Here is a 24,290-nt window from a genome sequence, read left to right on the forward strand (position 1 = left end):
CAAACTTCTTAAATGGAGCCTACCTGTGGATTTTTGTGTAACAATTGTACCCCCCTTTCCACGAATCCCCTTCCCCCCACTTTCAGAAAAAAAAGGGCCTACATATCATAGGCAGAGTTTGACTACTTATTTTTTTTTTTTTTTGGGGGGGGGGGGGGGGGAAGAGGGCAGGGGGTAGCAGCAGCTCTCCCATAGCTCCAGAGCCCAATGTGACCCGCCAGAGAAAATGGTGGCAGGGAATCACACCTCATCAGCGGGATTATCCTTGGGCAGCAGCGCAGACACAGCTGCTGCCTCCACGAGGCTGCCGCGGGAGGCAGCTGCTGGAAGCAGCACTTCGACTGGAGACGGAAGCAGCTGTGCAAAGTGTGGAGCATGGAGCTGGACCAGCTCTGTCCCCTGCTCTGCCAGCAGTGCTGGGCCCACCACCCGCAGCAGCCTCCCCCTGCCTCCGCTCCCCTCCTAAGGGTCCCCCACCCTCAAAACCTGCCCTGGGCTGCCTGTATGAGGTACTGGGGTCCCTACCGTCTCCCAGCCTCGCTCTCAGCCCGGCACCCCTCACCCAGCAGGGGAGATGGCTCCATCATCATAAATTTGGGGGGCACTGCCCTCCCCATACTCCTCAAACTCCACCCATACCCCCCCCCCCCGATCCATCTCACGCCCTCTTAGTGGTAAGACAGTGGTCAATTTCTGGTTTTCTGAAACTGCAAGGTAGTGTTTTTTCTTTAAATTTGAAATGTTTTTTAATAAAAATCATGAGAACTTTTAGTTAAGGTTCCATTGACACATTATAATTTTATGTTTTCACGAATTCTTTATTTTCTGAATAATTCTCCTTTCTGGAAGGAAGTCTCTAAGTTTGATCTCTGCTCAAAAGTGAATTTTGAGTAAAATATCTTCACTCCTAAATCCATACTGTTCTCACTTCTACTGTAAAAAAAAACAAACCAAAGTTTATGTTTCTCTCCTGACTTGTTGATCCTGAGGAGTAAGGAGCAGAACAATTAAAAAACCATACATCCACAAATTATCAAAGCTATTAACCGAAAAAAAATCTGATTAGAAGTATAAAATTCTCAATAAATTTGGCATTGTTATACTGTTTACAACACTAACATGATGTAAATACATGCCATCAACATTAATTACTTGGGTGTGGTTCTGAGATTTATTCCACCGTGGAGTTCATTGCTTGATAAATGTTTGACTACACAACTGTATCTCTTCATAAATGTTTAACGAAAACAAAGATTAAAATAATCCTCCTTCTGCCCTTCCTCAGTTCCTTAAAAAAATATAAAAACAAAGGCTTACATTAATAGAATGTTAATATTTTCAACACTCCCCCGGCCCCCAAATCAGGAAATGGAAATATTACAGATCTAACAGAACCCTTAATTTGGCCATATTATACTTGGGACTTCAACAGGAGCTCTACCTGAGAAAGAAGTATCAGATACGGTTTAAGAGTCTTCTGGACTACTAGTTATGTTTTTAAGTCTCTCTCTCTCAATATACAGTATTCCCAACACAATTTAATAAAAGAAAAGTATAAGTTCCATACATGGTATTTTATATTAACTATGTATACATGCAAAAACAAATAACTTCACTACCTTTGCCATACAAGCCTCCCTTCCATCTTCAACTCTACCAGTTGATGTCATCTCTCCACCCATCTATTTTAGGGTTTTATGCTGTTGCCCATCGCTGTGGTATCCAAATGATTTCCACATAAAATCAACAGCAACAGCAAAACCTTTATTATGGATATAATGGGGTCTCTGGCACTCCTCCCTCTCTGAGGTCAAAACTCTGCTTGGGGTAGGGGTTTTTTTTGTGTTAGTGGGAAGGGGCTAGTAAAAGTTTGGAAATAAAAAGTGTTTGAATTGTGAGCATCAGGCATGGTGTAATGGCTCTCTCAAAAGAGGAGGCCTTACAATGTTTCCTAAAATACACAGACTCTACATTTACCTCATCTCCCCTGGAAGACTGTTCCATAGCTGGATCCCTTGAGAGACAATGCTTTGTCCCCAGCTCTCACATGCTTTGCCTTGGGCTTTGAGATCTGCACTATCCTAGGGGCCTGCAGCTGTCACAGTGGTTCGTAGATTAAAATTGGGACTTTGATGTACTCGGGTCTTAATCCGCTAATTATGTTTGTTGTGACAAACCTAGGGCCTGATCCTGTAAATCAGGAGTAGTCTATTTTTTGTCACGGTCCAAATTTCTTGGTCAATGTATAGCCAAGATCCAGATTCCAGAGAAAATAATTTTAAAAACAACAAGTAAATAAAAAGATTTCGAGGTCCAGATTTGTACAAATCCACAGATCAATTTTTTGCGGGTGGTGGATCAGATGTGGATCTCAATGGCAGGGAAGCAGCTGCCTGCAGCTCACAGACTTTGAGATGGGAGTGGGGGCCCTGCCAATCAGCTGTTCCACAGGGCTTCTCTGTGTGCCCCCAATCAGCTGTCCGGCTGGGCTCCCCCACTAGCCCGCAGGGGAGCTCCACGGAACAGCTGATTGATGCGTGGCTGGCAGGGGAGCCCCAGGCTTCCTTGCAGGCCACCGATCAATCAGCTGTTCCACAGGGCTCCCCTGCCAGCCACCACCTGGAGGGGCTGGCCCTCGAACAGCTGATTGGGGGCCCCGGAGCTTCAGGTGCATGTGGGTGCAGATGACCTAGACTGCGGATGGTGGTTGCAGGTAAGTTGATTGGGGCAGATGAAGATCCACATTGTGTATCCATGTAGGGCTCTACAGATTTGGCCCACAGTCTGCCTATTGACTACCCCTGCTGTAAATGCTCATGCAAGTAGCTCCCAGTGACTTCAATTAGACTATTCAGGTGAATAACAGTTTGTGACAAAAGGCCCCTATCTATTTACTCTTTGTACAGAGTCTACCACAATGGGGCTCAGGCCTCTAGACACTAACACAACAGCCCCATCTTAAAAGTTTGTGATTGTAACCATACAATCGCATGTGTGTAAATGTTGATATTTATGTCAGATTAAGATTTTTAATTATTAATATAAATAGTCTGAGAAAGATTTGATTTTTATTGGTAAATATCAATTTCACTGTCACAAAATAAATACTTCAATCTATAACAATCAAAATTTACAGATAGACAGAATAAGAAAAATGCTGCTTGCGAACAAAGTCTAAAACCAGTGATTTAGACTTTTCAATTAGATTTGTTACAAATGGACTAGTAAAAACAGCTATGATTTGTTGACTTAAGTATATTTACTTTATATATTTTGACAATTTGCAATTTAACAGATATAAAGCTTTAATTTTTTGACTCTCAAAGTCTACTGTCATTAAATAATCTTCTGAACCCCCATAACTTTCTGCAACTGAACATTTAAAATGATAAAAATAGAGAAAAGTGCTTAAGACTCATAATTTCACACAAATGTAAAAAATTAAACTGATAAAAATCTAAAAAATGCTTAAAAATAAATATTGGTATTATCCATCAAAATTATAAAAGATAAAAATTGAATTCCACCAAGACTAAATATAAATTCTGGCTCTCTCAATTTAAAGAGAGAACAGTTTCACCTGTAAAGTGGGGATGATAGTCCAATCTCCCACGATTTGTCTTGAGCTTACAGTATAAATAGACTTTTCAGCAAGCACTATCACCTACTACAACAGGACCCTGATCTAAAGTGGAGCCTCTTGGTGTTGATGTAATACAAATAAATAACCATGATCCATATCAATGGTTCCAAACAACTCCAGTACTTTAAAATAAAGCATAATTTCCACTCACTTACACTCCTGTTCACATGAACATTATATTTTGAACCATCCGCAGGAGGTTCCAAATCTATTTTCAGTTTTAAAACAAACTGGAGTAACTTTATATTAGCTCAAATATCTGTAAGAAAGTTAAATGAGATTTTAAAATAATTATTATAAGGAAGTGTGAAAATACAGAGCTAAAACAGTGTTTCCTTTGAGATTTCAAGAATTCATTACATTTTATCACCCTAAGCTTAGTTTAAAAAATGTAATTTAAATAATTGGGAAAATGTCCAATTATTATTTTAAAAAATTCAGAAAATACGTTCAGCAATGGAACACTTATGGGTGCAGTTTGTGGTTCTCTGGAATTGTACTGTAGGCCAAAGCCTTGAAACTGGATCCCCACTGGAAGGCCTGCACAGATCCCATTGTAGGATTTGGATCTTTGTTTTTAATCTAGCTCTCATGTAGTTCCATGACAAAACTCAATGGGAGCAGGACTGAGCTTTTACTACTGAAACAATGACCAGAGCATTTGGAAGGTGTGTGTGTGTTGGGGGCGGGGGGAGGGGAGGTGTTAATAACATCTATTAATCATGGTGTAGAAGAAGGTAATTTCTGAATTGTTAAGAGCATTATGGAGCTGCTGAACTCATGGGGAAAAGTTTCTGATTACCATGATTCATAAACACAAAACAAAAATGAAAGTAAAATCTACAAGTAAAGTCTTGTTGGAAATGGAGGGAGACAATAATACAGCACTCTCCTCAATCAGGCAACAAACTGACCACAAATTTATTCTAGAAGAGATATGTCTAAGTGCACAGAGAAGAATCAAATACTTCAAAAAATTAACATCTAGATACTCTCTGTAAACAAAATGCAGCAATACCATTAACACCACAATATGAAGCAGAACGATAACCAGCTTTGGGAGACAATCAGCAATATTAACAATGGTCTCTGCAGCCCTCCAGATTTTTAAGATTATATTTTTTTTGCTCCTGTTTAGAAATGTACTAGATATATTTATGTAATTTTTTTTTTAAACTTTACAGCATTTTTAAAAGGTATATGTGGCTCTGAATACGAAATTCACTTTCAAAGAAAAGAGAAAAGTTAAGCTTATTAAAACGTAACAACTACTCTTGTGAAAGAGTGGAGTCTCATTTTGACACATTTGCCACAATAGCTTCATAGGTGGCAGCAATAAAGATACATTATTAAAACGATAGAAAAAACAAACAAAATCCCAAATGAGTTCAGTCTCACGAAGATCCTGAGGGGAAGTTTATGTTCACTCCTGATGTTATGGGTATTATTGTGTGCATCCAAGGTGATCTACTGTTTAAATTATGATCTACACACCAAACAAATTTAAAATAGCAAAGCTAATCTAAATGAAACCAATACTGAACTGTCACAATTTCTCTTTACCATTATAATCCTCAGGCACTTTTGATTTATAAACTATGCATCTGAATAACTAAATTTTCAGATGCCAATCCAAGCAATTTGCTTGACAAGGATAGAATCCTATGTCTGGGTGGATGGGGCTCTAAGCAGGATTCCACCTGCCTGAAGCCCGTTTCAGGACCTACACTTAAAAGAACAAAACTAAGTTAAATGGCACCAACACTGAACCATCTATAGAAGGCTTGAATCCTGGTGCACTGTTTAAACTTCTCTCACATCAAGTACAGGATATGTAAAAAATTAAGAACATTGCACAACACTGTTTGGTCCTTGCATCCATGTATCATGTGGCTACCCTATATAATCTATCTGACGCAGGTTATGAACACCTAGGTGTAAGTACAGTACCAGGTGTACAGATAATTAGACTTGATGCAGTCTCAGTAGGTGCTATACAAGAAGTGTGACAGATCCCTAACCCGACTAGCATGCAATCTGAATCGATGTCATCTAGTGTATAAAATGATAAACTTCTGGGGGCAGTGACTGTCTTCCTATGTGTCTGAAAAGCATCTTATACATTGTCAGAGCTATTACAAGAGAAGGAATAAGAAAGATATACCACTGAACAACAGAACAGACTACAACTATTAAACAAAACCATTCTTAAGTAAAAATCAACGTCCATAGGCTAGGGCCACTCTTTAATTATTATATATAGGTCAGAAAGAATAAAGGTTTGGAAACAAATGCATTTGTGTTTAAGGCAAACAGAGCGAAGTAACTTCTGAACCCCGGTCCATATTTCAACTTGATAAACCAACCACATCTCCCTCACACGCCGGGCAGATTAACTTTATTTTAAAAAAGCACAAAAATAAGCGAGAGGAAAAGGGGGGCTCAGTCCGTCCCACCCCATCCGCATGATCCCGGCGGGTCGCGACTCTTGGCCGCCAGGGGCTGCGGGGCGCTCGGGCAGCAGGTTCGGGCTAATCGCCCCCATCCCAGCGAGCCAGGGGAAGGAGAAAGCCCCAGCGGCCGGCAGGAGCCCAGGCAGCATTTCCTCCCCCACCAGCCCTTCCTCTTTGCTTAGTCACTGCAGGAGCCCCCTCAGGGAGGGGCAAGGCCCGGCCTGGGGCACCCCTAGCGTCCTTCGCTGGCTCCCGCCCGGTGCCAAGCAGCCACAGGGGCTCGGGGACCCCCTGGAGGCCGGCTCCGGGCCGAGCGGGCGGAGGGAGGCCCCTGCGAGCCGCGGCCTAGATGCCGGCAGCTCCTGTTCCGGTCCCCTCGTCCCGCGGGCTGCCGCTGGGGGAAGGGAGGGATCCGCGCCCGGCCCGAGTCGGAGGGTCGCTGCCCCCCGCTCGGAGAGGGCCCGGGGCGGAAGCGCTCCCTCCCCCAGGTCACCCGCCCGGCCCTCCCCCGGCGCGGCGCTGGATGTTACCTTCATCAGCCTCCTGCTGGCCGCCATCTTGGATCTGCTACTGCTGCCCCACAATGCATGGCGGCTGCGGGCAGGGCGGCTAAAGCCGCTGCGCTTCCTGGAACCGAGGGGGGGGGGAAGTGTCTCCCGTGCCTGTCCCCCCCCCTCCTTCTGGCGGGGCAGCAGGAGAGGACAGGAGACCCGACCCAACCCCTCCCGGGGGGAAAGGGGAAGCTAGAGGTTCCCCCCTCCATCTCCCCCGGACAGCCTGCAGCTCGGGGCAAGGGGAGAGTAAACTCCCCTTCCCCTCCTAGGGGGCTTGAACCCTGGGGAGGGCTAGAGCCACCCCCCCCCCCGCCTGGAGGCCTGTATGGAAAATAAACTCTCTCCCCCCCCCCACTGCGAGTGAGGGCTGCACATGCAACCCTCCTGAGAGGGAGACCCCATGGGCCCCCGTGGGGGGCTCCTGCCAGCCGTGTGCAGGGTGTGTGTGTGTGTGAGAGCAGAGAGTTGAACACACAATCCTGGCTCTTGGGGCACGGGGGGGGGGGAGAAGGGAAGAGACCCTGCTCTCTGCCCTCCATCTCTCAGACAGCCCCGCTGTGGGGCAGAGGAAGAACCCAGCTGGGAGGGGAGACTAGAGACAACACGCCTTCCATTGGCCTCTTCCTTCATGCTGTTTGGGTTGGGCTGTTTGGTATTTTCCATTTTTACTATCTATTACTGTTTTAACTGCTGTTGCTGTGTTGTATTTTATTTACTGTACATCATGGAAACATCTGTGGAAAGAGAAAGTTACTGAATAAATCTATCTGATTCTCTGAGCCACAAATACTGCCTCTTTGGCATATTCTTACAGAAGTGGAGGGCTGCAGTTCCAGCATACACTGGGGACTCACTTGAAACTAGCATATGCCCCATTGATCTCAGACAAGAGGTGCTGACTAGCCCCACCACTAACTACACTAGTAGCACAGCTAATTTAGGTGCCATCAGGCTTCCCCTGTGTAGCTGGGCACTCCTACTTCCTCCAGGAAAAATGAAATATGTTGAATAGTATAGCTAATACTAACCACCACAACAATTTGATGTACTTTGTAGTCCTTTCCCAGGGCTTCAAGCATAGCTGCTCCCCAATTTCATCTCTCCAGCTGGCTCCTCAATTTTCAATAGACTGCCTGGGAGTACAGTACTATTCAACTCCATCCTGTTTGTATTTGTATCCCTTAGTTCCTTCTGCATTGGATAGATCCCCAACTGACTTTGCAAATCTGACTCTTTAGGAAATGTTGTTCCTTTTCCCTGAAAGACTTTAAGTCTTTCAACAAACTTACAGAGCCCTGTCAAACTCAGGCAGTTTGAAAGGGTGAAATGTCATTAAAAATCTCATTAAAACATACAGAATAAATTCCTTGAGAGGCATAGAAAAAACTATCTTAAAATGAATCCTTCAAATATTGCTTAATCAAATATTTTGCCTTTCTGTAGTGCTTTTCGTTGCAAGAACTCAAAGAACTTTACTAACATTAGGTAATGAGTTAAATCATGCTACACCCTAATTTAATATCTACCTCATCCGGGTGTTCTAAGAAATAATTAGTTTGTAAAATGCTTTGAAGGTTAAAAGTGCTATATAAATGTTAAGTGTTATGATTATTTTATTCTAATATTAGGCATTTAGGGATTATTAAATCCATGTTGCTGATGGGGAAAATGAAGCACAGAGAGGTTAAGCAAAAGGAACAGGCTCTGAGAGAAGTAGCTGGTATGTATAGAGCAATTGCAGCTGTGCCTAGCAGGTACACAGTGGGAGAAAGCTGAATATTGCTCAGGAGAGAAAGAAAACTGGCAGACGAGATGGAAAAGCTGCAGAAACTCTCTGATAAGACTTCTTGATGTGCTACTGCAGTTGGATGTTGGAGCTAAAGGTTAAGAACATTGACATTTGATCAAATAGGGCTAGTTGAGGTCTTACTGTACTGAAACCTGAAATATTCAAATCTGATACCATACTGACTGGGGAGAAGAGCACTTATTACATGTCTTCCAGACCTGTAACTATGTGAAACATCAACTGTTTCAAACATTATCTTCATTTCTTCTCTGCCAAAACTCTTAATCACACCTTGGCTATATAGTCCTTCAAAGACACCATAAATCCCTATTCTTTAAACTTCAGTTTTTCCCAAATACAACTGCTCAGGTCCCCGCCTGTTCCTGGAAAAAGAAATGCACTATCTCCTTCATCAACAGGAAGTCCTAAAAGCACTACAGGAAAACCAAGTCATCATCTGCAATTCTGATCCAAGCCCTTCATGGCTGTTAAAACAGTAAAAAAAAAAAAAAAAGTATCTGGGTCCCTTACTAACAGAGACAGTCAGCGCTTCCTTAGTAGAGGAAAAGCTATCATCCACACTATAGTAAGCTATAATCCATGCCGTCTTAAAAAAACATTGTTCAAATGCAGCTGACTTCACAAATTATCCCGATATCTAAATCCTGTTTCTAGCCGGGTGATTGAGAAGCTTGCAAAGAGCTTGGTACATTCCACCTACGTATGGCCAATATCCTGCATACCCCTCAGATCAGGTCTCAGACTGAACATAGAACAGAACAAAGGTGATCACACTGGTGGGTAATATCTTGTTCATAGAGAAGGGCTGTGCTGCTGGATCTCTCTATGTCAATCATGAAATGCTGTTGTATCACCTCAGAGAAGTGGCAGGCGTTTTCTCCCTGATGGAACTGCTCCTTTGCTTCCAGTGCCTGCACCACCATTCTCTCACATATAGTGAGACCAGGGCCCTCAACAGTATTGAATTTTGCAGCATGTTCTGCATTTGGCTAACATTTGACTAACAAGACCTTCAGGCTTGACTACTGCAATACACTATAACCAGGAATTAAACTTATGACAAACAAAAACAAGAGAAAAACACCTCCAAGAAATTCAAAATGCATGATTGTATTTGCTTGACAATGAAGACTATCCAGAACACAGGTTTCTGTCTTTATCTTCCAAATCCTCCAAGGGCCTGGCCCAAATTACCCTGAAGACCTCTTCATTCTCAAAGATCCTGATCTCCCATGGCATATTCAGGGAACATAACTGTCATCCATGAGAGGAAATAGAGCTTTCTCAGCAACTAGCGCACAACAGCAACTCAGTCCCAGAGGATACGATATTAGACATATCTTACAGTCTCATTAGACAAATGTAAAACCCATATCTTTGATTTAACCTTCTCATAAAACAAAACAAACACAAAAACCCATGCTGACCCAGGCGTGGGAGTGGAGAGAAAGACAGAAATCCTTTATTATACTTACTTGTAGAAATTTGTCTATGCTTAGATAGAAACTCAGCTAAGGGCTTTATCTCTAATCTAGTACCATGACGCTCACTTCTAAGAACTTCTAATAATAGAATAAAACATTTACAAAAATCCATTCTTCATGTCCCAAACCATTTTATATGCCTCTCAATTGCAACTGTTAAAAGAATAAAATGGATAAAAGAATGAAGACATACTTTAACGGTTGTTCAGTTGAAATTCTCCACCCTACATTCCTATACATTTGCTGACAAATGCTGTTTTTGTGTTGTCTTATGTCTTCGGTTGTTTGAATCTCTAATAGTAAGCATTTTTAAGCAATGAATTATGTATTGAGGTGGTTATTGTGACTTTTACTCTCTCATCTGAGGATTTAAGACAGATTTATAAACTTGTTTCTTCTCCCTCTCTCTTTCCTTCTGTGATTTGCATGGAATGTACATTGTCATATTAATTCTGTCTTATGCACATGCTTTCTATGTTATGGAACATTTCTTAAAGATTAATGAGAAAAGTAAATAGTCCCCAAGCTCCTCTCCCTCTCCCCCCCCGGAAAAAAGTCCATAAACCTTTCCATCCTGAGAAAAAAGCTGGATGTGTTGACTTAATTGATATTATTTGTGTGTATAACAGTAGCATGAACAGATGCACAAAACCCTAATACAGAGGTTTCTCAAGCTTTTTGATAGTATGGGCCATGTCTTAATAGAGAGATTGACTTACAGACCATTATTACTCCCATTCACAGCTTCCTGTATTGCCTCCCGTTGCATTCATGATCACAGAACACCCTTGTCACAACTGTAGTAATTGCTGACCTGGAAAAACAATATTTGAAAATATTTTATATATGTTTAACTTCCTTTTAATGTGATTTAGCCGCTGGAAACAAGGAAAGCCAGCACCACGTGACCAGCCAGTTCTGCACAGACCACCAGTCAAAGATCGAGAACTGCTGCTATAAGAGCTAGCAAGATTACACAGCTAACACATTACTTGGAACACACAAATACACCATTTCCCCAAAGGTAGGAAACAAGTTATAACTTCTTTTCTTCAAATACAGTTATGTGGATATTTTGTTGAAAACATATTTGAAAAATGTTCTCAAAACCCAGTCTTGTGAATTGTTTCTTAAATAGTTTTAACATTTAAATAGTTCAAGCCAATTTGCACTGGCTGGCATTAAATTTTTTTTGCAGAAACCATGTTTAAAAATGGTTGGCTAACACAGGAAACTAGCATACAGAAGACAAAGCTTTGGAGATGTAAACTTGTACAAAGTATTAAAACCAATGTACTATCAAACTTTACTTTACTAAAAATCTCAATTTCATCCATTTTGTATTTGTATTGCATCAGTGTCTAGATACCCCAATCAGGACTGGGGTCATATTGTGCTAGGCACTTTATACATATATAACAAAAAGATAGGCTCTACCCCTAAGAATTGAACAGAGGCCAATATACATTCATATCAGAATAACTTATGGGGTTTGATGGGTCTAAAATGTGGCATGAAATTCCTTGCAAACTATTTAATTATATCTTTTAAAATAGATAACTTTATGGATGTTATTCTCTACATGTTGTGCATGTTATTTCCTGTTTCTCTCTGATGCAAGTTTGATTGTATTGTAACTAGTTCTAATCATATGAATACAGTATGCCATAACAGGAGTACACAATCTTAATTCTGGTAATTGCTTCATATTCTGGAGATGAGGTCTCATTTGAGCACATGCTACTGATGCCATCTATTTTGTGAGCTACTAGTTTGTGACTATGTGTTCCACTGCCCTCTCCTGGAAATTTTATGATTGTCTTTTGATTTTTAATATTTTTATTCCCAAAACAAGTTTTATACACAAGAGAATCTATTCCAAAATCAGCAAGTTGTGCCAAATCTGAATTTGGTCCACCATCAATCATAAAATAATAATATAAATAAATCAAAGTAAACTCTTAAAATGTGTAAGATAATAACATTACAAAGCAGATAAACAAGGAATATTAATCATAAATTACCAAAAAAAATGGGGGGAAAAAGAAAACCTAACCAACAGAACTCCCATAAATTCTTCATTTTTATCAGTCAACTGAAAGGAACCCCACTGGCTAGACCCATATCAGTCTCCATCAGTTCCTTCTGTTCTTAGAATCATAGAAGATTAAGGTTGGAAGGAACCTCAGGAGGTCATCTAGTCCAACCCCATGCTCAAAGCAGGACCAATCCCAACTAAATCAGGATTCTCTGAACCTTTAATTCATCAGGATGGATATGAAGTTGGCATCAGTTTGGCCCCATCTACAGTGAGCTTTTACAGTTGATATGAAATCATGTTTAAACTTCATTTAAAGTAAACAAGCAAAATATTATAACTTGGTTTAGCCAATCAGCCTGGGAAGGGACAAACTATTTAAAAGCTATATTTGAAAACAGGATCTAGCATAGCATAGACTGTATTCTAGAGAGCTAGGCTCAGATTTTCCCCTGGTTTCAGGCTGCTTTGGAAAGCTGACTCCAGGAGAATCATCTCAATGTAGGGATATACTCTGGTGGCACACAGTTGGTATAAGCACTTCTTCACTTCCTCTGTAGCTGGGGCTTCACTGAATTAGTTGCTGGGATGACCCTTTGGAGCCATTTGCATCCAGCATAAATTTACAACAGGAGACTGGACTGGTGCACAGACATCCTAAGAATGAAAGTGTGGCTTAACGTCACCTTAGTACTCCTCTTTCCTGAGTTGTGCTGTGCATTCCTCACTTGTAGCCAAGGAACTGAGCCCTGAATTCTGTTTTAAAAAATGTCTTGGCCCCATCCATAGTAGCTCAGACAAATTGTATTTCAACTGAGTTCGTCTGAATCAGGCCAAACTGTTCAGGCAACATGATTCCTCACTCAGATGGAGCCTAAAGAGTGGCTACAGTCAGAAACATGGATCTCCACTCTTCCCTTCCTTGGGTTCTGGTGGGAATGAGAAGGGTCACTCACCTTATTGTGTCTCTTCTATCGCTACACCTTACTTTAAAAGTTTATCTGCACTAGGAAAGCAACCCATTACTAAGAATCTAAGGCCCTGATCATCCAGAGACTTACCCACATGCTTAACTTTAAACTTGTGAGTATTCCTATTGAGCTCAGTGGAACCACTCATGCTTAAACCCATGCACAATTCTTCACAAGATCAGGGTCACAGTCAATAATGGGTCCTCCTGAACCAATGTTGCAAATAGTTTGACTGCTAATATAGATAGGGAAAATCTGTTTTCAGCATCATTACAGAAAGTACGATTGAGACTTTCAGAACCAAGTGTCCCTTCTATATGAGCACTTAAACCATTTTCAATACTAGTTCAGAGTGACCTATTGATAAATGTTGTCAGCAGTGATCAATTTCCTAACGCAGAGGGAGTTCTAGGAACTGTTACCTTGTCTTGAACAATGATGACGTGTGTGAATGACTTTCTCAAAAGCAATACATCCAGATTCATGAGGGGACAGGGCATTCTTAAAAGCAGTTTCCAAAATGTGGTCCTCTGACCACTGTTGCTCTGAGGAGCTTTCATTGGCTGGTAACATAGTCAAAGATGCCATCTGTTAAAACTCCAGAGGACTTGCAATCACATTGAGAGCAGAGGTTGTCAAACCTTTTAAATGGCATTGGCCACTTTGTAATACAAGCAGTATCTCATTGTCAGCCTTCCCATTCCTGATTGTAGGAATCACCTTTTCTCCCATTTACCATCACTTCAATTCCCAGTGGAAAATGCAACAATTTTGTTGGAAAAGCATTTGTGTATTTTCTTTGCTGTGTTTATGCCAGGCATCTGGAAGTATTACAGGTTTCCACTCTTTCGCACTGAAGGGCCTGTACAGGCGGTTGGAAACAAAGACAAGCAAATTCCTTGCTCAGTTTTCACTGTCTCTAGGGGTTGTTGTATTACTGGGGAGAGTAGCATCCTCTCATTTTTGGAAGACAATCTTGATTTGGTAAAGAATGTTTTAGGGTTAATTGTGCATGCAGGCTAGTTCAGCATTATGCTGCCGCCTGCCTTAACTGTGCAAGAGGCCCACACCTAGCAGAAGTCCATGCCTGGTGTAACAGCACTGCGGATGGGGAGGAGGATTAACCAGCACACAACAACTCTGAGGATTGCCAATATGCTAAATGTTAGTACCAGCTCCAGGGCTGAAGCTGCAGCCGGGCACACTGAAGGAGAGCGGGGGAAGGCCGGGACGCTGGGGTGGGAGCAAAGGAGGGTAGAAGGGAGACGCAAAGCGGCGGCTGCCCCGCAGGGAAGCGGTTAGTTAGCGCCCTGCTCGAGGGGCCTGAGGCCCGCGCTGAGTGGGCCGCGCGCCCGAGCGGCGGTTGGCGGCCGTTCCCCGAGGCCTGCGCTCCTCCCCTCGGCCGGCCCTGCCTCGAGCGCCACCGCGGTTCCCCTGCGCCATGACCCGAGACAGCCCGGGCGGGGGTCCGCCTCCGGGGGGCCGACTCTCGCCTCGCAAGGCCCCGGCGCAACCCGCCGGCAGCGCGGCCCAGCAAGACGAGCACAAGCGGGAGCTGGAGGCGCTGAGGGCCGAGCTGGACGGGGAGCGGCTGCGCTCGCAGGAAAGCCGGCGCCGCTTCGCCGCCGAGGCCCGCGAGCTGCGGGAGGCGGCGGAGCGCGACCGCCAGCTGCTGGCCGACCAGCTCCGCTCCAAGTGGGAGCAGCAGCGGGCCCGGGAGCTGCACCAGCTGCGGGAGCTGAGCCTGCGGGAGCGGGAAGCCGAGATCCGCCAGCTCATCCGCTGGAAGGACGCCGAGCTGCGCCAAGCCCAGGAGCTGCTCCAGCGGGAGCGGGACGCCGCCGTCCGGCAGGCCCGGGACCTGCAGCGGCAGCTGGCCGAGGAGCTGGTGAGCCGGGGCTACGGCGGCGCTCGGGGCGGCTCCCCGGGGCTGAGCAGCGAGTGCCGCGGCAAGCTGCAGGAGGTGCTGGGCAAGCTGCGCTGGCAGACCGATGGCGACCAGGCCGCCCGCATCCGCCACCTCAGGGCCGAGCTGGAGCTGGAGAGGAGCCTCTTCCTCAAGTACATCCTGGAGCGGTTCGAGGGCGAGCAGCCGCCCGCCGGCTCCCCGCACAGGCCCAGGCATAGCCCGCAGCCCCGCCTCAGCAGGAGCCTCCTGGAAGGGTCGAGGCCCCGCTCCTTGGAAAGCCTGATCGCCGCCGCCTCCCCGGATGGCGGAGCCTCCAGGTCCCGCTCGCTGGACAGCAGCCTGGCCAAGCCCGAATCTTCGCAGGCAGCGCATCAGGCCCCGCCGGAGGGGATCCCCCCGCAGAGTCCCTGCCTGGGGCAGCAGCCAGCCCAAAAGGCCTTAGAAGAAGACGTCCACCCGGAAGATGGGGCGGCCAAGGAGTTCCCTCTGCAGCCCACCAGTAAGGAAGTGACCCTGGAGTGCTTGGACTCTCCTCCTGAAGGGAAGATGGGCAGCTGGGGGTCTGCAGGAGAGGGGGAAACTCAGGTAGTAGGACAGCAGCAGGAGTGGCTCTCTGGCAACAGCTACAGCCAGCTGGTGAAGCAGAACACGGACCTGCTGAAAGCCTTGGAGGATCTAGAGCGGCGATGCACTGCCCTTAAGGAGGAGAACGGTCTTCTGAGGAGGAGCCGCTTCCCCGAGATGCAGGAGAAGGTGAAGCGTCTCAAGAGGAAAAATGCAGAGCTGGCCGTCATTGCCAAGCGATTGGAAGAGAGAGCCAGGAAACTCCAGGAGTCCAACCTCAAGGTGGTCAGTGCTCCAATACCACTATCCATCAAAGGCTCCAATGTGGAGCTGTGCAAGAAAGCGTTTGCCCGGCAGAGAGCTAAAGACCTGAGCGAACAAGCCAGCATCCTTCTGGCCAAAGATAAACAGATAGAAGCCTTGCAGAGGGAGTGTTGGGAGCTGCAGACCAAACTGGCCACAGGCAAGGAGGGCTTATGTTGGCTCAATTTAAGTGACTTTGATCGCTTATTGCGGGAGTCTCAGAAAGAAGTGTTACGGTTACAGAGACAGATCACACTGAAAAACCTGAAAGAATCTCTACAGGCCTCCAAAATTGGTCCAGACAGTTCTTCTCCAGCTGCTACCATGTGCCTCATACAAGAAACACCTGCACCAAACATGGATGCAAGCTTAGATGGCTCATCTTGGCAAAAAGAGACATCACCAGGATCAATCACTTTGGCAAAGGATAGTAAGCCAGTAGTACTACCTTTGGAAAATGTGTCTGAGGAATATGAAAACATCCCTTTAAAAACGGACTCAGACAGCAAAAATCAAATACAGCATTTGGAAGTAGAGCTTAGTAAGAAACTTAAGCACTGTGAAAACCTTGAACAAGAAGTAGAGAGAAAGCAGAAAAAATGTGAAGAGTTGGAAACGCAGCATAAAGAGGTGCTGATTGAAAATGCCAGAATGGCAGAGGAAAATGCTCAACTTAGTGGGAAAACTAAATGGGCAGAAAAGGTTGAATCTGAAAATGCAGACCTGAAGATGAAACTTATGGAAGTGACAGAGGAGTGGAATTCTGCTGTCCAGTTGACCAAAGGACTTCAAACTAAGGTGGAGGATCTAGAACATGTACTGAAGGACATGAGAGAAATGGCAGAGAGAAGGCAACAACTGGAGATTGACCATGAGGAAACACAGTTAGCATTGCAGAAGAAAGAAGAGGAAGTCAAATATTTGCAGCAGGCCCAAATAGAAGCAAAAAGGGAACATGAAGAAGTAGTTCAGCTATTAGAAGCCCAGGTGAGAGAATTGGAGAATCAGTATCATAGTCAGACAGAACATTTTAATCTTTTATCTCAGGAACTCGAACAATCACAAGTAAAAAATTCTGACCTTGTGACTTCAAAGTTGCCAAACACTATGTGCTGTTCCTCAGAAGATTGCCATGCTCTTCAGTGCAGTCAGAATATTAATGATGTAGACTTTGTATCCAGGACTTCTGCTGCTTCTAAGAAGCAAACCAAGAAACTGGAGTTCCAGTCAACCTCTTCAAAATCAGAATCCACACACAACAGTCCCAAGTCCTGCCCCACTCCAGAGGGGGATACTGCAAGTGAGATGGAAGAATTGGAGACAGACAAATTTTCCCTAATCTTGGAGCCTGAGAGACAAGGTCCTGCAAAACTTCAAGTCTTTTTAGCTCGATACAGCTATGATCCTTTCGATGGTCCTAATAAGAACCCTGAGGCAGAGCTTCCACTGACAGCTGGAGAATACATTTACATCTATGGAGAGATGGATGAGGATGGCTTCTTCGAAGGAGAGCTGATGGATGGCAGAAGAGGGCTGGTTCCCTCTAATTTGATAGAAGAAGTTTCAGATGATGACCTCATGACATTTGTGCCTCTAAAGACAAGTGACCTCTCCCATACTTCAGATCATGAAATGAGTTTCCCCAGCAGAAGTGCTAGCAGTGGAGAAAAGAGTGATTGCCACGATGAAGAAATTGGTTTCAGTGTACTGCCTAATAAACTAGAGGGAGACATGGCGATGCCTGATGATCATGCAGCAGTGCCTTATCCAAGAAATTTGACTCTAATCAAACAGTTTGCAAGAAGCGTTGTTATAGGTTGGGAGCCACCACTCATGCCAGCTGGCTGGGAGGATGTGCAGAGCTATAACATTTATGTAGATACAGAACTATGCCAAAATGTGAGATCTGATTGTCAGACTCAAGCAGCAATTGAGAATCTGGATTTAAAGATTAAGGCATATCGGATCTCAGTTCAAAGTGTGACAGAGAAGGGAAATTCAGATAAGATGCAGTGTACCTTCCTTGTAGGGCAAGGTTTTCATATAGCACCAGCACTTCTGAAACTTAGGAGCATCACTTCCACTTCAGCAGAGGTCACCTGGTTACCAAGCAGTAGCAACTACACTCATGCAGTGTACCTTAATGAGAAAGAGTGTGATGTGACAAAGGCAGGGATCTACTGGTACACTTTCCATAACCTGCAACCCAACACTCAATACAATGCCAGAGTGAAAACGCAGTCTCATACGATGGTGTGGGATTTGCCCCAAGAGAAATGGGAACAGAAATCAGCAATGATTAAGTTCATTACTCCATCAACAGGCCCACCTGATGCTCCACTTGATGTTCAAGTGCAGCCTGGCCCCTCAGTGAACAGTCTAGTTATCAGCTGGCTACCAGTGACAATTGATGCAGCAGGATCATCCAATGGGGTACGAGTTACTGGTTATGCTGTGTATGTCAGTGGACGAAGAATAACAGAAGTTATATCTCCAACAGCTGGGAGTGCCTTAGTAGAACTGTCCCAGTTAGAAAGGCTTCAAGGGTCTCAGGAGGTTTCTGTGAGAACTGTCTCTCCCAGTGGAGAGTCAGTTGATTCTGTACCAGCTCTGATTCCCTCAGCTGTGTTGAATGTTCCCAGTTGTTCCTTATTGTCAAAGTCTATGTCTATCAGCGAGACCTCTGGACTGCCCTATGGGGAATTCATAGACTCTCAGCATGTGAAAATCCCTTTGACGCATTGCACATCTTCACCCTCTTCAGAGATGTGCATGGCCAGTCAAGATAACAAATTCACCATTCACTTCACCTCCAGCTGTAGAAACTCAGTAGCTTCTCTGCCAACAAGCGTTCCCCCACACCAGTTGTTCTCCTCTCAGAGTTCTTCCTTGATACATGAGCTTGCAATGTGTAACATTGGTGATAATGTGGCAAGAGAGAAAGATGATAAATGTTTAAAGTCTTATCAGCAGACAGCAGTCAGTGTGCAACCTGCAGACCTTGTCTTTCCTACCAGATGGTGTGAAGAATCAGTCAATTCAGGCATGTCAGCATTTAAAGAACTTGCTGAAGACAGCCAGAGACAAAGGATAAAAAAGCTCTTTGTTACTAAAAAGGCTAAGCTTGAAAATCAAATGGACACCAGCAACATGAAAATGTCTATGATCACCCACTGTGTGCATTCTGATGACAAGTCTGTGAAAGATTCAACCACTGAAAGAGATATTGAGGGATCTGATGAGAGTTGCTTGAGTTCTGTGCCTCAGCTTTGTTCTAGTCAGCTTGAATTGGAGGAGGACAGTTACAGAGATATAGGCATACATGATATCTGTAATCAGGAAATCTCAAATGTTTCCACTGAGAAGAAACAAGTGAAAGAATTATCCAAAGCTGTCCTCAGCCTAAGGATATCAAGAGGTGAAATAGAGGAAGACCAAACATCAAGAACAGAAAACTGGCAATTGAATCCTGTTGGTGACCACAGCCACAGTTCTGATCTTTCAGATATTTTGGAAGAGGAAGAAGAGGACCTGGATTTAGACATGCATATAAATAATAGAATAAAGATGGCTAGTAATAATTCCAGGCTACCAGAGCTTCCAGAATTTCCCCTGCAGTCGGCTCAAAACAGAAAAATGAGCAAGGCTTTAAGAGTGGGCCAAGCAGTGACATCTTCATTTTCCAGAGCAGGTCCCCAGAGAAGCTTTGTCTCAGAGGAAATGGTTAATGATGATTCAGTAAGGATATTTGTGGCCCTTTTTGACTATGATCCCATATCTATGTCACCTAATCTTGATGCAGCTGAAGAGGAGCTCCCATTTAAAAAGGGGCAGATTCTAAAGGTGGTTGGTGATAAAGATGCTGATGGCTTTTACAGAGGTGAATATGCAGGAAGGGTAGGGTATATACCCTATAATATGGTATCTGAAGTGCAGGTGAAGAGTAACGAAATGAAACACCACCTGTTAAAACAAGGCTCCATTACTGATGAAAAATCTGTGATTAATTTAGTGGAGGTGGGTGGATACACTGAACAAATCTTGCACAGAACATAGCTGGCAGGATAGTAAGGCTGAACAGCTTATTTCTAATACAATGGTGGCTGTCTTTTACTTCAACCCCAGGGAGAACTTATTAAATGTAGATGTGGAAAGGGAGCTGACATTTAGTGCTGGAGATGTGATCACAGTATTTGGATCCATGGATGATGATGGATTCTACTATGGAGAGTTAAATTGACAGAGAGGCCTTGTCCCTTTGGACTTCCTAAAAGCTATCGGGATGAAGAGTAAAAGAGGATTCGTTTGAAAGACACCTTTGCAGAGAGTTATAGAAGAAGGAAAGAAGAATCTAATATATATCAACAAAGAGAAAGCACAAAATGTAGATGAAAAATTTAATCTTTAGAGAGGTGTAGCATTAAAAGCTATACATGAAAATGCCTTCTACAAAATATATATTTTTTTAAGAACTGAACAACTAGACAATTCATATTTACTTGAATCTCTGCTCATATGAGAACAATAGTTTGAACTATTTTCAAAAGGCTCCAAATAGATTTTTAGTTGTAAAACAAACTGGGTAAATGTATATTGTTTTAAAGACCAGTAAGAAAGTTAGATGACATTGCCAAGATAAAAGTGAATTTCAGCTAAAGTTTAAAATGTATGATCCTAATCATTTTTTCTTTTTAATGGAGGAAATGTACATAGAGAAAATATGTTGGTACTTGATGGAACAACTTCTCCCACTTTATCAGGTACATACAGTAATGTTGTGGAATGGCTGTTAAAAGCATGCCAGATAGTATTTTTCATAAGGGGAAGGTGAACTTCGACTACTTTTTCACAGGTCTTTCTCTAAAAAAATAACTGATTCATGAGCACACTTCTCTTCTTCATTGAGAGCTGCAGTTCAAGGAGAGGAAAATGTTCCAAATGTGTAGAATACTATGACGACTGTGGGCAGACTGTTCCAATAGCTGACAGAACAAAAGAAAAATACTTCAAGGTAGACACCTTCTTAGTACAGTGTCCACATGGTTTCCAGCTCTCAACTGCATATATTTTAGGTTTTGGTTTTAAGGAGGACACTGGTTTCTCTTTAGCCAGTTGCTTCCATTAAATTATTTTATTTATATTATATTATTTATAATGTATTTGTATTATATATTATATTTATTTATTGTATTATCTAGGAGAAAATTAACAGCTGCATATGCTTTAATACTATAGTTTCTTTCTGTGATTTACATTAGATTTTTTTTCCCCATTTCAGAGTGGGAGGTCTGTAATACCTCAACATTTATTGAAAAGAAGTCATTGAAGTCAATAGGAGTTTTTCAGTTGACTTCAAGGAGATTGTGTCCACTGATTGCATTTCACTGTCTCATATCTCAGGGGTTACTAACATAGGCATTTGTACTATAAGTATGCATTTGTGCCTAGCATCATATAAGATATGCTCCACATAGAAGTCAATACCAAAAGCGTTCTTGCACTAAGGGCTATGCTAAATAGCTTTGCACACTGTAAGGCTTACATTTGCTGTGGGATAGTTATCCCAATGACAGGCTTTAATAGGAAGGATTCTGTTGGGTTAATATAGGTCCCCAATCTGGAGGTAACTCCATTCATAGGAGTCCACTTGCACAAATTTACTTGCAGGATCAGGGCGACTTTTTTTGCAGTTTGTACTGAAAATGGAGGGGGTAGGTTTCGGTCTTTAACTTATTTAAATATTTTACGTGTTCACTTATTTACTAAGAAATTAAACTGTTTTACTTGTTTACTTATTTAAATATTTAATTGTTTACATATCTAAATATTTGTTTGATTGTATGATTCAGACTCTGACTATAGAAGCTGTGAAGAATAACCAAGCTCTTGAAGTAGGATCAAAGCTGTACATGTAAATGAGTTTGAAAACAGGAGAGTATGCAGATGTTTTCTTATGAGATGTATTCTTTGTCTTATGATGTTACTTTTTAGATGTATGGGAAGTTTACTTTACTTTTATACCAGTGTTAATTTCCTTGCATATTTCACTTTAATTGTCTTAAGAAAGCATTTTATTTCATTTTCAAATTTGAATATTAAAAGTGATATCCATGGGTGCTGGTGATAAAATTTGTTTTTAAATAAAAATGTATTATAATAAAGCCTATTTTTTATTTTCTGAGTATTTGCCTCTGTTCTTCATCGATACTTGAAGTGGTGTTATGAGCTTGCAAAATTTTGATTAAAAGTTTTTTACTTCTCTTGTTTTGGTTTTCCCATTTCCTTCTCTGTCTAAACAATGGAACAATTTCTTTGAAGCCTAATGAATTTTCAGATTTAAGGCCCTAATTTTGGGTTGTGCGGGAACTGAGCTTGGTTTATCCCTAAGGCTTGCCAGAGAACGTATCTTTATGCCACATTTGCACTTCCTGGATTCTGGGACAGCTGGGGGCTGGTTTTGTCTCAGAGACTGCTCTAACTTATGCTCACAAGTAATTGCCCAGTAGCCTAGAATAAACAAAGCACAGATTGTTTCAGCCATGCCTCTTTCCATTGTGCCCCATTCTATGGTTCAGATAGCATTTCTTTCTAACATTCATTTTCTAGATTTAAATGAACATGCATGGTGACAACAAATACTTGTTATTAGAGAATTGTTACCCATGCAGAAAACAGCTGTTTGTGCTAATTATTCATGTATATAAATAATTATGATACCACTAGATGGCAGCAGAGCCCAAGGCACCAGACTATAGTGTATGGCCCTGTCAGCTAAAGGACATGGTCAGATTAAACATCACTTATTTTTTCCTAAGATGTTATTGGTAACACCTTTAGATTATTTTTTAAAAGAACTGTTAACTCTGAATTTATTTTTAACTATTTATGCTGTTTATTTTTTGCATTCCTCTTGGCTCAGACAATTAAAATAGTAGAGTAGTCAGATTTGCTTTGGTTATGGACACTGCAAGTGAAGGTTTTGTTCTGTTTCTTTTTTAATTAATGGAAGCATTCCTATTAGTCTTAAGTTTTTGAAAAGCTTGTTTAAAAAATTAAATTGAGGACAAAATTTGACCTGACAGCATCCCTTCAAATTGTGAATGTCTGAGGCTCCAATCGTGCAAACATATGAATTTGCTTAACTCTGTGTAAACTCAAAAGCTCGTCTCTCTCTCATCAACAGAAGTTGGTCCAATAAAAGATATTACCTCCCCCCCGGTTGCTCTACACACTATGTTAACACACGTGCAGGTGCTGGTAAAGGATAGAGAGGTTAGTTTGGAGCCTGGGTCAATCTGGGCCCTATTTAAACTTACTGATTGCATCAGTAAGGCATCTGATTGTGAGAACTTTTTTCCACTCCCCTCTGCAAAACCTTTACCTTATGTTGAGATAGTTATACGAGAGGATGCTAGGAGTTTATCATGTATTGTAGATCGTCACAATATTGTCTCTTCCTCTCTTTGATTTTCAAGCATCTGTGTCTTTAGAAGGTATTTACCCAAGTCCTGCCTCCCTAGAATTTTAGGTCATTCTTGTTTGTGATTCTATTTTCATTAAATTTTGTTACATCTTGGCTTCAGATCACACTGCTAAATTAGTTCATGAAATTCTAACACATCATGGTTTTTGATAAGTGTGTGAAGTGAAAACCAGAAAGTTTTGTCCTCAACTTCCTGAACTGTGATCTGCATCCCATGACACAGAGGCAAGAAAAAAGATTTTAATGATTGCTGATAATTAAATCGTAAAGCAGAAACCCATTCTATTGACCATATCACACATTGTTATTCTTCTATCAAGCTACAGTCAGGTGTTATAACAAGTACATATATTTGTGCTTTTAGCAGCACCTCAATACATTTGTGATAGCAAAAATAGCCTTCAAAACTCTACCAGAAAATTTTATTACTTAACTTATCCTAATGAAGAAAGACAAAGAGAAATATTCCAGGGAGAATAATGCTTCCATGGCTTGTAACGTTTCAAAATTACCTGCCGAGGATATAATTTTAAAGTGATTGTCTTCCATTAGGGCTACAATAAACAGCACTGTGGAAAATTCAATCTGATTAGCTTTTCTAATGAGCTGTAGGAGGTCGTGAAGGCCAGAGCTGAAGAAAACTAAACATTTAATCATTCTGACTACAAACCTGCCTTTGACTTAAAGAGATAATGAAGTCCATGGTTTTAATGAACCCACTGCCTATCAACAAATTATCAATGAGCCCCATGGATTTTTGCTGTGCTAAAACTCATTCTTTCCAGGATTTCCTAAAATAGTGAGGCTGCAAACAGTATACATATTTATAAATAACTAATAATTATAAAGGTCACTGGAAGTCAACCTCATAGTTAAGGTTGCAGAATGATTTCCATTATAACCCTGTTTCCATTTACTCATAAGTTGATGAAACTTTCCTATTTGGTCTTCAGGCTGATGGTTGTTATCCAAGATTCAATTTGGCTAGGTCACCAAGATTTAACACCATGAGCTAAATTGCACTCTCTATTCTACTGCTACAACCCTACTGACTACAACTTCATTGAAAGCAATGGGT

At 42.4% G+C, this 24,290-nt stretch overlaps 2 protein-coding genes across 3 annotated transcripts in view; one reads left to right on the forward strand and one right to left on the reverse strand.

Moving 5' to 3' along the window:
• UBE2L3 (ubiquitin conjugating enzyme E2 L3) overlaps positions 1-24,290 on the reverse strand; it is an 84,650-nt gene that overhangs the window by 18,311 nt on the left and 42,049 nt on the right. The window contains exon 3 of one of the 2 annotated variants that reach the window (XM_067539900.1): positions 10,668-10,758. In XM_067539900.1, the coding sequence (XP_067396001.1) occupies positions 10,668-10,682 (15 nt within the window). In that variant the 5' untranslated portion in view covers positions 10,683-10,758. Of the gene's footprint in view, positions 1-6,626; positions 6,674-10,667; positions 10,759-24,290 lie in introns of those variants that run through there. The other variant, XM_067539899.1, reaches the window with a different exon arrangement.
• On the forward strand, positions 14,301-20,038 carry LOC137147605 (peripheral-type benzodiazepine receptor-associated protein 1-like). The gene is given in 2 exon segments (XM_067539940.1): positions 14,301-19,746; positions 19,748-20,038. Coding segments are annotated over 2 exon segments (5,643 nt in total). The 5' UTR covers positions 14,301-14,394.

The sequence above is a fragment of the Emydura macquarii genome, unplaced genomic scaffold, assembly GCF_026122565.2.
Source record: "Emydura macquarii macquarii isolate MOO-44397 ecotype Brisbane River unplaced genomic scaffold, CSIRO-AGI_Emac_v2 contig_554, whole genome shotgun sequence".
Lineage (NCBI taxonomy): Eukaryota > Metazoa > Chordata > Testudines > Chelidae > Emydura > Emydura macquarii.